At 43.5% G+C, this 17,570-nt stretch overlaps 1 protein-coding gene across 6 annotated transcripts in view; it reads left to right on the top strand.

Annotated features, from left to right (window-relative positions):
* Positions 1 to 17,570, top strand: part of ralgapa2 (Ral GTPase activating protein catalytic subunit alpha 2) — a 100,698-nt gene that overhangs the window by 41,516 nt on the left and 41,612 nt on the right. For 4 of the 6 annotated variants that reach the window (XM_063908668.1, XM_063908672.1, XM_063908671.1 and 1 more), the window contains exons 21-33: positions 654 to 827; positions 1,514 to 1,707; positions 1,940 to 2,038; positions 2,615 to 2,770; positions 6,560 to 6,688; positions 8,080 to 8,208; positions 8,403 to 8,461; positions 8,907 to 9,015; positions 10,689 to 10,799; positions 11,038 to 11,106; positions 11,335 to 11,472; positions 14,214 to 14,391; positions 16,642 to 17,476. In XM_063908668.1, the coding sequence (XP_063764738.1) occupies positions 654 to 827; positions 1,514 to 1,707; positions 1,940 to 2,038; positions 2,615 to 2,770; positions 6,560 to 6,688; positions 8,080 to 8,208; positions 8,403 to 8,461; positions 8,907 to 9,015; positions 10,689 to 10,799; positions 11,038 to 11,106; positions 11,335 to 11,472; positions 14,214 to 14,391; positions 16,642 to 17,476 (2,380 nt within the window). The remainder of the gene's footprint in view (positions 1 to 653; positions 828 to 1,513; positions 1,708 to 1,939; positions 2,039 to 2,614; positions 2,771 to 6,559; positions 6,689 to 8,079; positions 8,209 to 8,402; positions 8,462 to 8,906; positions 9,016 to 10,688; positions 10,800 to 11,037; positions 11,107 to 11,334; positions 11,473 to 14,213; positions 14,392 to 16,641; positions 17,477 to 17,570) is intronic. The other 2 variants (XM_063908673.1, XM_063908670.1) reach the window with 2 other exon arrangements.

Raw genomic sequence — 17,570 nt, 5'->3', positions numbered from 1 at the left:
TTTTAGATACCCTAACCCTAGCTTTAAAACTGAAACTGCTACAAGGACAGTAAGTTTGGCTGTGGAAGAGGTGAAAACAGGGTTAGCATTACAGCTGTAGAGTTACCCTGTTTAGAATTTAAACAACCAAACCCCGGATTAGCTGTTAGCCATGCATGTTCAATAATGAAAAATTAGTTGAAAGAGTTCAGCAGTTCTGCGAGTTCATCTGAGGTGTGTCCCATCCAGCTGCCTCCAGTTACCTCACTGGAGGCGACAATGGATTAGCATTAGCCAGGTAGAGTGACCCGCGGAGGAAACTTGATCATCAGTATCTGCTGCAGTGCCTCTCTGGCTGCGTCATTTAATCTTTCAGAGCTGCTGACAGAGTGTGTATTGTGACACTTGTGAAGGCTCAGTGGTCAGCGGCTTACTGAAGTATTTTTGTTTTATTTTGATCGGACAATAATGAAATCCCTGAAACTCTTTCATTTTCTATTTACCCACCCCTCCATCCTTATTGGTGTTGAGATTGTGTTTGCCCCTCCGCCCTCCCCCTTGCATGTGAACAAGTGTCTGTGTTGTCCCACATTGTGATCATCATGAAGTTGTCACTCTTCATTTCTCCCTGTGCTCCGCACCCAATTTGATCCCTTCCCCCTTGTCCTTTTTAGGTCCCGAGTGTCTCCTCCCTCCCCACTCTGCACCCCCGTCCTTCCACAACCACTACCAAAATCCCCAGCACCCGCCCGCCTCCCCGGCCCTGCTGGTGCACACAGAGTGCCCGCGGGACTGCCCCATGGACGACACCATGCATCAGTCTGTCTTACACATGCCACACCACCTGGGTACTGCTTCCTAGCTGCTACTCATCATATAGACTCATTAACCATTGACTCACCATGCACTACATTTGTTCCAGCCTTACCTTTACTTCCTTCACTTACATTACACTTACTTATCCATGTGGTTTTGTTCACTTTGAATGCACAAAACTACTTTTTTTGCACTTTTCAAAGTCCAACTTTGATTGGGCCTCAAAGAGTTGACAGCTTTCGTTTAATAATCACTTCAGGTATTCTACACACACTTTCACTTGTTGTGTCTCCTTCCTGGCCTGTACTCCCCTTCCCTTCCCATCGGTCTTCTGTTGCCCACTTGGTGGCGCTGTCTTCACACAATTCAACCTGACTTCACTTGGATGATGCATGTGACTCCTGTCTGTTTCCCAGAAGTGTTTCAGTCCTTGAATCTGTTTCATTGGGCAAATAACTGAGTATTTTTGCTGAGGGAGAGAGGATTTTGTCAACAACTTCCCCAAACAATAACAGGACGCCTTTGAACGTTCAATTCTTTTATGTATTACAGACAAGTATCTCAATTTAAAATGCTTTCATAAAAGGTGCTGTGCAAATATAGAGTGAATCCCATTACCTCTTTAAAATGTATTGTGAGTAACTTTGTATTAGTTACTGTCAGCTGCAAATGTTACCTAATAATGTATTTCCACCCCGAACTCTCTCTGACCATGCAGACAGTAGTGAGTGTCTGGCTGATGACGTCAGCATAATTGCGGGTGGGACCCTGACTGGATGGCATGCTGACTCGGCCTTTGTCCTGTGGAGGAGGATTTTGGGTATCCTTGGAGATGTCAACTGCATCCGCTGCCCAAAAATCCATGCCAAGGTCTTCTACTGCCTTTATGAGCTGTGGCATAAGCTGGCCAAGGTAAAGCAGAGAGGACAACAAACGTTAAGCCATGCTTGGTTTTCTTTTTTACTTCCTGTCAGCTGTCGCAAAGGGAAATAAACATTTCCAATAACAAAAGATTATGTTGATGATATGGTGCCTTTTTATTTGATGTAATAATGTTGAAATTAGATTTTAACACTTACTTTCTCACACAAAGAGTGCTCCCACTGGTTGGATTAATTGACTGAAAGTGACTGTGTGCTTACAGATCCGGGACAACCTCGGGATTAGTGTGGACAACCAGTCGTCTCCTCCCCAGCCCGACTACATTCCTCCTCTTCGAATGCTGGCTTCCTGGCTCTTTAGGGTATCAACAACACACAGGCACAGCAGACAGTATTCACAAAACAACAAATATGACGACAATAGTGGAATACTTTGAGGCATAAAGAAAAACAATTGCAAAAAAGTTTAGAGAACGTTTTGATATTACCAGATAGCCAGATCCAGATTGTCATGTCCATAATCCCAAGTATTCTCATTGATGGCTATAGTTATTACATGTTTTCTAACCTTATTAATATGTCTTTATCATTTAAGTACAATATGCTGCATGTGTGCTGATGTGTGTGTTGTTGGGGAAAGTGCTCAAATGCTCAGAAGGCGATTTGATTAGCAGCAACAAGTTATAAACAGGACGGGACAGACACTGACTGCAAATGTTTTAATTAGGGTTAACTTATCGTTCTGTTTCCTTAGAAACAAAACAAACAGAAATGTTATGTGATATTCAAGCAAAAGTGTTGCCACATTAATGGAGAAAAGTGACTGCAGTGTTTAAATAATTGAACAAAATTGATTAACATCTCGAACCCTCCATCAGATACATTTAACAGTTTTCAGCTCCCCATGATAACACTGACCTCATTACCCCCCTCTACAGGCCACCATGCTGCCAGCTGAGTACACGCCCGGGAAGCTGCAGGCGTACAAGCTGATCTGTGAGATGATGACCCGGCACCAGGATGTTCTCCCCAACAGTGACTTCTTGGTGCACCTCTACCACACCATGCATAAAGGCATCACCAGCCACGACCAGGTAACGCCACCAGGGGGGGGCCCACAGTATGGCTGCCAGTTGTGCTTTAATTCACCACAAGATGGCACACCAGTCAAACAAAATGTGCATTGCTCCTGTTTTTAAAAACTGTACAATTAAGGTTTAAAGTCCCAATTTGCTCTTTACTTTTTCCTGTGTGGAATGACTCCCTATGCTCTGTTATTTGTTGGTGTAAATCAGGTAGCCCTCAGATTACCATCCACAAAAAATATATGACTTGTGCCAGACTGTACCTCACAGGATTGAGGGGTCATATAGGTCCTCTGCAATTAAACTACTGTTCAGCAGTTGATTTTGAAAACAGCGTGCCAACCAGTGGTGATGAAGAATGCTTCAGTGTTTTGGCATCTTCCTCCTCCTCTAGCCACACCCTTCCTTGTATTTAAATCTGGCGCTGCTCCATTCCTCCCAGACGAAGCTGAGTGGAGATGAATGGAGTGTCGTCCCCCCCCCCCCCCCCCCCCCCCCTAAACAAAGGATGGGGATAAAAGTGTGTGTGGGTGGGGGGGTATTTTGGATGCAAGTGTGTTTGAGTATAAATGCCCTCCTGGCTTGGTTTCTGTTGCGCCTTGGCAGTGCGACAAGCTTATTAGAATGTTTTCCATGTCGTTAAATAATGTTTTGAGCCCCTGCCGCGTATACGTGATTAATTAAGGATTGACGTCTGTCGCGCTCCGTTGGACTGACACGTCGGCCAGGGGCCCGGAGTAGGCCGGCCTGCCTGCCTGCCTGTGTGTACGCATGTGTGTGAAGGAGCGGGAGGGGAGAGCCTAGGGAACGTAGTGCAGAGTAGAGCAATGAGGGGGCCACATTGAGGGACGAGGCTACATTCTCCAGCTTTTGTTGTGGCTCTGTATAATGCGTCGGGGGGGCCAGAGCCAGGCTGGCCACTGAAGCATGCTCAAATTGGCCGGAGAAAAGAGTCCTCACGCCACACAATAGAGGACAGCCGCACGCCTGCTTAACATAAGAAAGTGGCTCTTACTCTCCCCCTCCTCTTTCCTCTCCGCCTTCACCCGAAACCCCCCCACCCAAATAAAAAAAAAGCAGGAAAAAAAACATATACATTTCCAAATCCTTCATACACGTAATAATATTTATTTTTCATGCACTCTTATTTTAATTAGCTTGCATAAAAGTAGCCAGCAGTACGGACTGCTCTGGACATCACCTTGTATGATACCGCAAATAAACAGAAAATCTCCAGTGGGTTCTGTACATGTTTGTTTTAAAATACAGCTTACGGCTCCAGTATCATTTTGAGTGTACCTGTCTATCAAGAAATCAAAAGGTGCTTTAAACAGCCTTTGTTTTACAGACAACAGGGGGAAGCCCAGTGTCAATCCTCAACATTAAATTCACCTAAGCTTAGAGAGAGATGACAGCTTCCTTTGGAGGGATTCTGCCTCCATCTGACAGAGTGCCAAGGTCAGGGCTATTGTCCTGGCTGTCATCCTCTGGTCAGGGGCTCACAAAAGCATGGCCATAGCACAAAGGCAGTAATCTATCTAATAGGTCTACTGTCTGGACTGCAATAGTCAACAGCTTTTTGTGTGAGGTGTGGTCGTATCCAATCAAAAATTATATGAAAGAAATCATATTGATATGTACTGAAAACACCAGGTAATCTAACTCGAACCAAACGCCAGGTATTAGTTGAAGCAATTACTTCCTCACCTGGGTTTTCAGACCAAATGTTCTTAAAGCGACCATATATTGCATATTGTCATGTTCATATTTATATTTAGTTCCTCTACTGGGACATGTCTCCATGCTTTAATGTTTAAAAAGCTCTTTATTCTTGTGCCCCTGTGCTGCAGCCCCTCTTTCACCCTCTGTCTGAAACCAGAGCCCAGTCTGCTCTGATTGGTCAGCTGGCCGCTCTGTTGCGATGGTTCAAACGCTTAAAGATGTATCGCCCCTTAGCCTATCACATTAGCACTAGTTAATAGAAGGAGATGTGAACAAAGGGATCCAATGGAGGTGTTTCAGTCAGGGGGTCCTTTTCAGACTATTTACATGCACACAACCTATATAACACACTACAGGAAAGGAAAAAGAAAACCCCAGAAAGCATAAAAGGGCCTTTTTAAAGCGATTTAAAGAGGTTCTGTATCGTTAAAACACTGGGAGATTAAAATGTGCCAGTTGACCCCGTTAGCCACAAAGTGGTTGTTGATTAAACCGCTAGCCTTGTAGTTGCAGGTGGGTTATATATCCCTTCCTAACAGCTTGCGTAGGGAAACCCCCCATATTCATACTGATGATAGCAATTGCAACAGGGAATCTGGCCCATACTTTACTGGAAGTGTCTTGTATTTCAGCAAACCTTACATACTAGATACCGGATTGAACCCCGTCACCTCAAGGGCGGGCAGGTGGACAGAGCGTGATTTTCTTAGAGGATGAAGACCAAATGAAAAGGCCTGAGGTGGCTCTATTCAGAGTCATGTTAATGCACCTTTTGTTGACACAAGGGGACGTTCCTGCTGCCAGCACAGGGCTACATGTGGGACTCAAAATCCCATTTCTATACACACACCTCAAATCAGGTTCCCCCTACTTACACATACAATAGAAAACACTTTGCATTCTGCCTCTGTGGCTTCCTCCTAAAATGCTCATTTCAGGCAATCAAGCATCAGTTTGTTGCATGCTAATTACATCTGTCTGCAGTGCACATTATGTTTCAAAGGTCAATTACCAACAAAATAAGGGGAAAATGGGCCCTCAATTCCTAAAGCTCTACCCACCAATTTTCCACATGCGGTGCACCATGTTGGATTGCCTCTGCGTTTTTATTCTTTTCCTCTTTTGTTCACCTGCATTCCCTGTTTACCAAAGCTTCAGGTGATTAATGTCCCAGATAGAGCTGGTACAGTGTGTGTGTGCAAGAGACTGTGTTTGCTAAGGTGCCCTAGGGTTCAGCGAGAAACAGGCTGATGTTTGAACTGTCCGATTTACACAACTTTATGGCCAAGACAGCAGGTGTTTCCAGCCTGGACCTTGCCTTTGTACACACATGCACACGTCTCAGATAAGAGAGGGAACAATCTCTCTGCCTCTCTGATAAGGTGCATTCTGATACCAATATGTTTTTGTGTTGTAGAGTGTCAATGCAGAGTAAAGAGAACCATTCCCGTTCTATATATATATCATGGAAAACCTGTTAAGAGCTCTCCGCACTCCGGCATGGTATTGCACTGTACATACTTGTGCACTTTGTGCAGAGCCCTCTGCAGCGCAACATATGTAAGTGTCGTAAGAGCACCCATCTGCCACAGAGCCGCATGTACCTCTGCGAAACAATACCTTGTCTCCTGCTTTAATTACAGGTTTGCCTGTGTGTATATACATAGGACTGACCAAAGTTGCCTTCTTTTGTTCTTTCTCTTATCCTCTGTGAACGATCCATCTGCTGCCCCTCGCTCTCTGTTTTTTTTCCTTCTGTCCTTTACAGACATGTGCTGCTGAGTACCTTACTCTCCTCAACACATTTAAAATGCTTATCCTACCTGTCGGAGGAAAAAGCTTTCTCCCTCTCACACGGTGGCCCATTTGCCAAATATTTCTGCTTCCCTCCCCCACAGAAAGAAGACCATGTGCTCATACCAAATTCACAAAATCCTGTTGACTGTAAAAAAACGTGCCGATAGCTGTTTATTCCTGTAGCATGTTAAGTCAATTTTGGATGGGTATTATCATAAATATTCATACCAGAATATAGTGTGCCTCATATTAATAGTATTTGTGTATGCATATCATCAGGATGTTTTGAACACCATCATCCGTTCCTGCTCTCCACGATTCTTCTTCCTCGGCCTGCCAGGCTTCACCATGCTCGTGGGAGATTTCATCTCTGCCGCTGCCCGCGTCCTCAGATCTGACTCCGCAGAGGTACACACATGCATTCAAATGCAACCTTACAAATGTTTTCAGGAACCAAGAAGAGAAAATGTTAAATATTATGTCTAGGTAAATGTTTTCAGGGGAAAAAAAGGAAACCAGAATTCCTCCTCATACATGGTGGTCTTGGATAAATGTGTCATTGATTCATCCAGTCTCTTGTGTCTGATGGGTCTGTAATCATTTTCTTGAATTGTGCAGCTTTTTGACAAAGTGAATCTTAGTAATTATAAATTGGATAAAAACGTAATCTTCCCTTCTTCTTATTTGTTGGAATTTGCAACTTTGACTAAAATGAATACCAAAAATATAACTTGCTTTATATTGAAATATAGTATTCATCAGTTGACCTATATTGCAAAGGACATTTCTGATTGTACTATACATATTAAACAAAAACAAATGCCTTTATAGCCTATACTGCTGCCACTGCATTTCTTTGTTTTAACCCCTTGAATTATTTGTATTCTTTTTGTATTGTATTGATTATGTGTTTGCAATCCAAACGAATATCATACAGAACAGCAATAGTTTCCATGCAACTCCAAAGAACTAACAAACAACATGAAGCAAGCAACAGCAAAGTAAACAATCACGACCAAAACACAGAAGACAAAAAGGCTGCACTTTGTTGAGTTTAACGTGGCATTGCTCTCCCATCCGCTGCCTTTTATGTTCTCGTAAAATAGTTGAAAATGTTGGAATTAATATTGTACCATTTTTTTTCAATCTGACTGTTAGGTAGGTACTGTTGGTAATTGTTCCAATTTTCAAATAAGCATAAGGTCTCCTCCTTTTCCCTAGTTCTACCAAAGAATACTGTTGTTTCGTTCTTTCTTTTTGGGGGGAAACGGTCAATAGCCTGCCAGAACTTCTTATGAAGGTCAAAAAGTTCTTAACATCCCAAAATAATTGACCACCTGTTTTTGTCTGGGAGGTTTCTAGCTTTTACTTTTGATTCAGATCATTCAGAAAAGTACAAGGAAGATTTGAAAGGGTGCTTTATTGACAGACAAATTAGATAAAATTGCCAGATTGTTGACTATCTCTTACGTCTCTCAATGATTTCCAGACAGTTATATGTTGTTTGCTTCTGTTTTGGCTGCCAGAAATAAACAAAAAGAAGCTGAATCTGCTTACGGGCAGCATCCTTCGCGCATTTAATCAGTCATTTTGTTGTCCAACGCCTACCATGTGTCAAGAGACTCTGTTGAGCTTCAGCAGAATCATGAATAAAGACGCAATTAATTCTCCAGGATCCCTCCAATCTTTTTTCCCCGGATAGCCACCTTTGTGCTTCCTGGAACTGGGTTCTTTTCTTGTAGCTTTAGGGAATGAATGATAGCCTGTTGTTTTGTTTTTTTCTTCCCCATCCCTTCCAGGCTCCGAGGATGGAGGCTCAGACAATCCTGGGCTCCCTGGTGTGTTTCCCCAACCTCTACCTCCAGATTCCTGTACTGCAACGTGTGCCTGGCTCTGATGACATCATCGTAGGAAATGAGGATATAAAGGTTAGTGTTCAACATGTGGTAATGATATTTACAGACATAACTGCTAAAGGATTAGTCTCATGCATTTCTCCTAAAATGCGAACATTAAGCATGATACTGTTTGTTTCCTATATCAGATCTTCACAATTAATACGTTAATTAAGGTCATTCCTTTTGAGAATATGTCAACGTAGCATGTTTTCTCTACTGTTCAGGATTACCTGGTCAACATCCTTCTAGAGATGGCAACAAAGGAACACTGTGAAGGGGCCAGGTATGATCAGAAATATTGGCAATGCAATATTTTATATAAGATGACATTGACTTTTTATTTTGTTAGCGAAGGGCGATGTGTTTTTACTTACGTTTACTATTCAAATGCGCATTAATTCAGATTATTGACTTGCATCATAAACAATACGGAAAAGGGATTTTCAAGCCTATTTAACAAAAACATCATTTGTGTCCTTAGTATATATAGTAATAGTAATAGTTGTAACTAAGTGTCTATTAAATCGCTTTCTAATTGCAATGTCAAATGAAGCAACGCAATGGGAATTGAGGCTATGTTGGTTGAAGTAATGCAACAGTATGACACTCTGGTGTGAGGCAGTGTACTGTTGCCTGACAAAGTCAGATAAAAACAAACACAAATTTGAGTTTTTAGAAGTTGAATCGTTTTAGTTTTTTTTACTCTGTCTCTATCTTCTGTCATTCAGGTGCATTGCTGTGTGCAGTCTGGGTCTGTGGGTATGTGAGGAGCTGACACAGAAGAACATCCACCACCAGGTCAAAGACGCCATCAATGTCCTGGGAGTAACACTAAAGGTCAGTCCACATCACGTCATGTATTCATTCCATCGTGTAACTTATGTGTCCAGTTGGATTTCTAACATACATGCGCACTGTTGACAGTTTTAACCGTGGCAGAAATCCTAAGTAGGATGAATCACTTCCTGCTGCAGTGTCTTTAAACAAGTTGATGCACAAAGCCCTGATTTCATCTCAGTATTTTTTCGCTTTACCACAGAAGTCCTGGAGTGTTTAGCTCTAGCAGAAATGATAGTTGATTACATAAAAGGACTGCAAAACAATTTCAACATAGTGAGTGGACAGAAAGTGTGAGAATAGAACATGTTCAGTGATGTGACGCATCAAGAGATGCACAGAATCACTCGTGGCTGGTCTTTTTTCCTGCATGGAATAGTGTTTTGGGCGGTGGTGTAATTTCCAGGCTGCTCGCTCTCAGTAGATGTGGGCCAATTTAAGCAGCTACATCTCCCAGCTTCCTGCTCGAGCAACCCCCTCCCCCCCTTCTCTAATGGAGCAGTAATCACTCCCTTGTACAACTTGACACACAGACTCCGCCAGCCCCAAAATAGAGGGTATAGGCTGGGTGGGGGATCTATGGGGAAGAGTGGCACTGAGAGTCTCTTTTCTAAAAGCAGGTGCTGAACTCTCAGGGCCCCCTTTTTGTGTTTGGCCATTTCTGCACTCCCCACATTGTCTGCCCTTGTTACATGTTGAAAGGCATTCAGCCGGAAGAAATGGGAAATCATATTTCTCCACAAAGAATTTCAAATCACTGAAGAAATTCACATTTTAAAAGAAAATTGTCAACAGCTCAATTCTTTACTGCAATCAGTCAGAAGAAAATAAGTCATAGATTGGAGGGGAAATTCAATTATGCTAAGTATAAACATGTAAGTGAAAAATTACATAGAAGGTACATTACTCAGATTGTTGTCACAGTCAGTGTGTGCCTAAAACTTTTACCTTCTTCAACCAGCCATGTCCAACCAATTTCTTTTCCTATTTACAACTTTTGGGTGTGGGAGAGAAACTCTCAAAGGGAACTTTGGGATTTTAGTCTTTGCAGACCATTTACATGCACAGAAACCTATATAACACACTACAGGAAATAAAAAACTGTTAAAATCCATAATAGGGCCCCTTTGACTTTGTGCTTATGCGTAAATATGAAGGTCTGTCCAGTTTCAAAAATGTTTTCCCTGTATGATATGACAGAGATGTCATAAAATGTATTTACTAACTTTGACTTATTAATAGCTTAACGTACATATAAGAAATGACTGAAAATGATTTCTAATTGAACTTGCCAGTCAAATTTAAGCAATTTGAGCTTTTTAAAGTAGCTTTTTCTGTTTAGATGATTTGAATCTGATTTTACAGATTATGAGCATTGTAAGAGGTTCCAGTGTTTTTTATTTAGTATATATTTTGGACACACACGTTATGCTTACTTGTATATGAAATCTGATAGAAATCTATGATTTATTTTGAATGTATATAGTGCCAGGGCAAAAATGTCAAGGCCGTTGCAAAAACAAGCATTCCCCTGTCCTGAGAATGTACATGTATGGCATAGAAAGACTTGTTAAACATCAAAACTGTTCCATGTGTTAATGCTGCTTATTATAAAATGAGCTGTGGATCGTTGACCAGTTTGTGTCATGTCCGTTACTTGTTTGTTTGTGCAGTTTGGAAACAAAGCAGTGGCTCAAGTAGCCTGTGACGTGTTCCAGCTGCTCATCTCTCACTGGGAACATCTCCAGAGGTTGGAGCCCACTCTACCTAAGAAAATCATTGAGGTAACACACACACACACACCCAGTGTAATCGTCAGTATCCATTAGAGGCCTGTGAGGACATGTATATTCATAAGTAATACATTCCTATCACGTCACATAGGATTCAAAAGTCTTTCTAAAACATATGCATGCTCCACATCCCTGGGCTTCACATCCATTTCGGCAGACAGCCCTAACTCAGCTGATGAATAGGAGTGTGTCATCCAATTATCTTCCTCCGTGTTTTGTCCCAACACAGATCTTTGTGGCCACAATAGCCTTTTTGTTGCCGAGCGCAGAGCACTCAACAGTGGAGGCAGACAAAAAGGTACATGTTTGAAAAAAGGGACACAGCTGAGATCTAAAGGCCATTGATCAATCATGTTGGAATGGAGCATTTGCAGAGGAATGTTTCTTTATATCTCTCTAGCTCTTTATTTTGTTGCCGCTCTCCTCTATTACCTTGTGTTTGTCAGTAACTGCACAGCTCCTTTTCTGCTATATACACTTGTTTTTGTTTAGTTTGATGACCAAAATGGGATTCTCACTTCCTCAGTTGATGGTTTCCTTGCTGCTCTGCCTCTTGGACTGGTGCATGGCTGTTCCTTTGAGTCTGCTGCTGGAACCCATCACCATGCCTTCGCCGGAGGACCGCACATCCCACAAGGCCCCGCTGCTGGACTACATCTACAGGGTGGGTTGCCTCCCTGTCAGCTGGGAAAAAACATTTTGCAAACCTGAAGAACGGCCACTTTAGCTTGTTGCTGATTTCTGATAACTTCTGAATAATACATAGTCTTCATCCGCAAACACAATAACTCCAGCTTTGAAACCCACCTACCCACCCACCCATCAAATGGGCTCGCCACTTTAATTAGACTCACCTCCACATGATTATGCCTCATTTAACATTATAGTGGCACAACAGCATAAGAGCAACCGCCATAGCCGACACACGCTGTCTGCATTTATCATAAGCAGGAAACCCTTCCAACTGGCTTTGTTGTAATACATACTGCATTTACAAATCTGAGTTATATTATGAATTTAAAAATATGCAGTATCTACTGTAGTTACTCTAGTGTATCTGTCCCACTAGCCTTTTATTTTATGGTCTGACCCTGAGGAAGAAGGGGCCAAGCTTCAGGCACAAATGAAGGAGGTATTATTCATTCCCTCCTGTCTGGGCAGATGCGGTCAACGGCAGATCTTTGTAAGGATGTCACCCCTGATAAGAAATGGTCCAATTATTCAAACAGGACCCATTGTCCAGTTGATAAGCTCGGGCTATAAACGCTTGTCCTGGAGATTTGAATGGAATATGTCTTAATATGAGAGCGACTGCAGCTGCTATGAAAGCAAAGACAATTAGGCGTGATTGGTTGTCTATCAGCAGCACAAAAGACAACGGCCCCCTCTGGGTTTCATTGGAAATAATATATTAGGCAAGGGCATGGCAAGGTGTGACAATATTAATGCAATGTCAGGACTGAAATCTATACTTCTCCGCAGATACCTCGGCTGCTGATTATTCTCTTTAGCGAGCGAAGAATAGCTTCCCTAATTGGAAACATCTCCCTTTTATTGCATCACTGGCTAGTGTCACTGAGAAGGAGCAGGGAGGGCTTTTCATGCTTCACCTTCCTTTAATTACAATTTCAGATAAATAAAAGAAAAAAAAACCCTTTTGTTAAATACCAAACGCATCAAGCACAAGACCAGCTAATGAAAAGGTTGTCAGGCTATTGGTTCTGAGATGAAGTGAGAAAATGTTTTGAACAACATGCAGAACTGTGTGAAAAGCAACATTGCATTAGAACTCATTGGAGTTCTGCTCTAGCTTCTCCATCTGCTCTTTTAGCTTCCCCGGCAGCCAGCTGCACTACGTGTGTGTGTGTGTGTGTGTAAAGAACAGGTCCATTTGTCCACGTGCACACCTGTATGTCTCTGCATTTTTATGATTGGATGTATGTGTGGCGTATACTCGTGCATCCATACGTGCCTCCTCAGCTACAGAATGCACTGCGCACGTTACTTTCCAGGAACTGTTGCTATGCGAAAGTGCAGTCACTTAGTTGTCAAGCACAGCTGTGGGTTCCCCCCCACCCTCACCAACCTCCTCCCTTTTCTGTCTCTCTGCCTCTCCACAGAGGAAGCTCTTTGGGGCTTTGGTGTAGCAGCTGTTTGGTTCAGGTCTTTTCAGCCTCAAGCCTCACAATCCCTCTCCCCCCTCCCGCCCATGCACCCAGAGGTCTGTTCGGCAGAATCATCCACATACTGTCTACATTGCCCCACACAATACTGTTTCAGATGGCAGGGCCAGGCAGCCTCTCACAGCGTCTCTCAGCCAAGATGGAGCGTATGTGTGTTCTGAATGGGATTAGCCCTTGCATGGCTTTACCCAGGTTGCTCTACTCTGAATGAGAGGCCCCCCTCATTTACATACACTAGGCATATGTTTCACCCTCTCATACGCGGCACCTCACCTCCACTCGGATTATACAGTATACAGGTGTGTTTGTGTGTGTGTGTGCATGTTTGTGGTGGGAGCTGAGCACAGGGATAAAGTCTTAATTAAATCAAACAGTGTAAACCTGTCCAATGGCTGTAATCAACTGCCCCAGTGCGCCTTATCTAGCCCTGCCAACGGATGCTCTGCCATCTGTTATGTAGATCGATACACTCACACATCACAGGAGAAATGGATTAGTGGCAATAAAGACCCCTCTCTTCTCTCTTTTCCCCCCCTCCCTTCGTCCCTCCTTCCGTCGCCTTATGATGTAAATGCACCTTATATTCCCCTTTCATGCTCCTGGATCATGTCACTCTGGAGCAGGCCTGCAGGAGTGTCACTGTGCATCGTCTCACAACACACACACACACACACACTCAATTTCGGTGTCTTTACACATCTAAGTTCAAGTTCAGTCATCGCGTATCACTGTCCCACTGTAGAAAAACTACCCAGGCAAGGCAAGGTTATTTATATAGCACCTTTCAACAGAAGGCAATTTACAAAAATGAAAAGCATTAAGAAATGTGCAGCGGAAACACATTATAAAATGGCATTTAAAAACTGTTGTTGAAAAGAAAAGAGAAAAAAATGAACATACAGCAAGCTAATATAGAATAACACAGGCATAAAATACATACATAAAGTTACAGTAACCTATGAATAGTTCAATAAAAAGCAGCAGCAAAAAGTAAAGTCTCAGCCTGAACCTGGATTTAAAAATAGCAGCAGACCTGCAGGTTTGTTGGAGTTTGTTCCAGATATTTGGAACTCCTTTGGAAATCTTTAGTTCTGATTCTGGGGACAGAAAGCAGACCTCTCCCAGAAGACCCGAGGGTTCTGGGTGGTTTATAATGTAGCAGGAGATGAGAGATGTTAGCGAACTCCATCAGAATCCTTACCCCTTTTCTGCTCTTCCTCAGGTACTGCACTGCTGTGTGTCCGGCTCCACCCTGCACACCCAGCAGAGCCACTATCTCCTCAGTCTGTCAGACCTGTCGCCCGACTATGACCTCATGTTGGGTCAGGTTAAGAGCTTCGAGCCACCACCCTCCCAGACAAACGCAGCGGACTTCGGCAACCTGCTCACAGTAGCTGAGGGTAAGGAAATGGAGCCTTCCTGATTCCCCCTTTTTACCTCCCCGCTGTTACACGAGATTGCATTGGGCCGGCAGATAAAACGACAATGACAGTTTATTGTGTGTGTGTGTGTGTGTGTGTGTGTGTGTGTGTGTGTGTGTGTGTGTGTGTGTGTGTGTGTGTGTGTGTGTGTGTGTGTGTGTGTGTGTGTGTGTGTGTGTGTGTGTGTGTGTGTGTGTGTGTGTGTGTGTGTGTGTGTGTGTGTGTGTGTGTGTGTGTGTGTGTGTGTGTGTGTGTGTGTGTGTGTGTGTGTGTGTGTGTGTGTGTGTGTGTGTGTGTGTGATCTGTCACAGCGTTGCTTAGAGGACTATCTCTGGTAAATGTTTTGGACACACTCGTTCATTTCCATTCCTAATACTGTGCTTGTGACCACAGAAAAAAAATCCCCCAAAAAGGATTCGAGGGAAAAGCAAACTCTGAAAAGCCCATCCATTTGGAGCCTCTCCATTAAATGTCAATATCTTATTAAAAGTATCAAAAGGAAATCAACCATCACAGGGAATGTTCACATTAGTACTCAGCCCTAGAGAGAAGACCCATTATGGGTTTTTTTCTTCTTTTTTTGTGACCTTGTGATTCCATTAGGCAATGTATTCCTTTCTGCCCTACGTCCTCAACTTCTGAAAAGTATTTAGAGCTCAAATACAAAATGCAGTGTACTGAAACAATGTAAGAATTTTGAACAGGAGCTTTTGCCTGAAAAAATGTCACCACACCTCTCTGTTTCTGGCACCCCAGGTTCTTAGTAGAAATAACAAAACACTATCAAAAGGGCAAACCAAAGAGAGCCGGCCTGGTTATATTCATGTCCCCCACCTCATATTGATCAAGTCACATCAAAGGGCCAGTGCATCTCTAATGCAGCTTGGCCTGCTCTCTAAAGAGCTTTCTCCACTTTGATGGGGGATGATGGTATTGATAGCACTGTCACAATGTAAGAGTGCATCTCCTTGTTTTTTCCCACATCACTGCAGAATAAAACACCGCATGCCTTTCGCTTGGGAGTAAAACCTGGGCATTTACATAAATGCAATTCACTAAGTAGAGTCCTATTGAGCAGCCTGCAAAGATGGTGGTTCTCATTAGCACTCAGCCAGTCTCAACGCTTGTCCATTCTAAGAAGACTCAATGGGCTTTTCAAAGTTGTCTCTTATGATTAGATGCTACCTACTTAGAGGTGTGCCGGCCACGCTATTGTGAGAAATGAATAAAGTAAACCTATTAGTAATCATAAATGAGATTTGGCTTTGTGTAAAAACGAGCTAACTGAGATGATAGCTTGTCTACACACAAACGTGAGGCTTTTGGGATACGGTTAGCAAAGTGTGCATTTCATTATTTAATAGGCGATTTAATTAGTGCTCGAATTGTCATTAGTACTTTAAAGGGTCCCTTTCATGCTCTTTGGAGTCTTTCCTATCCAGTATTGTGTTCATATACTGTAGGTTTTTGTGCATGTAAATGGTCTGCAAAGCTAAACTCCCGAAGTTCCCTCCAAAGAGAGTTTCCCCCCCTGCCTGAAACACCTCCATTGGACTCCAGTTGTTAACATCCGTAACATATTGACATCACTCTGTAATTCTCACGCTTTTATTGTCTAACGCTCCAACGCATTCTACGTGATAGGCTAAGGGGCAGGACATCTGGAAGCGGTTGACCAATCATAACAGAGCTGGTCAGCTTACCAATCAGAGCAGACTGGGCTCTGGTTTCAGACAGAGGGTGAAAAGAGGTGCTGCAGCACAGACAGTATGAGACAAATAAAGATTGTAGATTTAAGATTCCGAATAAAGGCTTTGACCAATTACATTGTCCAAATCATGACAGGTAACTTTATTACTCATGTCCACTTTGACGAAGGTAGCATATAGCAGATCCTTTCCTGTTGTTCTCACCTTTCACAATAACAAAAGCTGTGATTTACTGTATAACTGTTTGCCAGGGGGAAGCAAATTAACTTAACATTATAGTAGCTTCGGCTATCAACTATTCTGGGCAAATATGATGGTTGGTTTTTCTTCTCACTGCGTCGATCCAAACCAATAATGCTTCTGTCCCAAATTAGCATCACCGTTGGTACAAATAGTTTTGGCATGGAATATTCGCAGCGGAGTCAGTAACTAAAGTCAACCACAATTTGTTACGTTTGTTTTCCTTCAGACACTGTCTAAGTATTTTTATCTTCCTGCCATAATTCCCCCACCCCCCCAGAAAAGCGTCGTCGGAACATGGAGCTGATTCCCCTGACAGCACGGATGGTCATGACCCACCTGGTGAACCATCTGGGCCACCATCCACTGAGCGGCGGCCCGGCCCTCCTCCACAGCCTCGTGAGCGAGAACCACGACAACCCGTATGTGGAGTCATCCGAGCTGTCGTCGGAGGTTTTCAAAAGCCCCAACCTCCAGCTGTTTGTGTTCAACGACAGCACGCTGGTGTCCTACCTGCAGATCCCCGCCGAGACCCCCGCCGTCGGACAGCCCCCAAAATCTTCATCCCAAGTGCGTGTCATCGTCCGGGACATCTCGGGGAAGTACTCGTGGGATGGTGCAATCCTCTACTGCACCAACCAGGACGACTGTGATGATGCAGGTGTTTTTAATGCAGTGGATCGCCCTCTTTCCACCACCTCTCATGTCCTTCACAACAGAAACCAGCCCAACACTCCGACAAATGGGCCGTACAAAAATCATTGCTCCGTCTCGGACTCGCTATCAGACTGTTGCGAGGAGGAACAGGTAGATATATTGGACATGCTTTTGGAGGACCTGGGCCACAGCAGCCCAGAATGCCTGCCCGGACCACAGCTCAGGCTAAACCAGCCAGCACCCTCACCGCATGGCATGAACTTAGAACAAGAGAGCGCCATCATGGAGGCAATCCTACGCCAGATGCAGCAGGAGGAGGAGCAGGTCAGGAGGTGGGATGCTGACTTGAGCTTTAAAGCCGCCTGCCAGAGTGAACCGGCCCACCAGGAATCAAAAGCGCCTTTCTACTTCTGCCGGCTGCTGCTTAATGACCTTGGCATGAACTCTTGGGACCGCAGGTACGCTACCAACTGAAACTGGCTACCAGGTTTGCACTGTAGAAGAAGAAAGACGCAAACATGAGGCAGGGTTGTAGGAAGACATTCTATAGCC

This window comes from Eleginops maclovinus, chromosome 19 (genome assembly GCF_036324505.1).
Source record: "Eleginops maclovinus isolate JMC-PN-2008 ecotype Puerto Natales chromosome 19, JC_Emac_rtc_rv5, whole genome shotgun sequence".
Taxonomy (NCBI): domain Eukaryota; kingdom Metazoa; phylum Chordata; class Actinopteri; order Perciformes; family Eleginopidae; genus Eleginops; species Eleginops maclovinus.
This window is presented reverse-complemented; position numbering and strand designations above follow the sequence as displayed.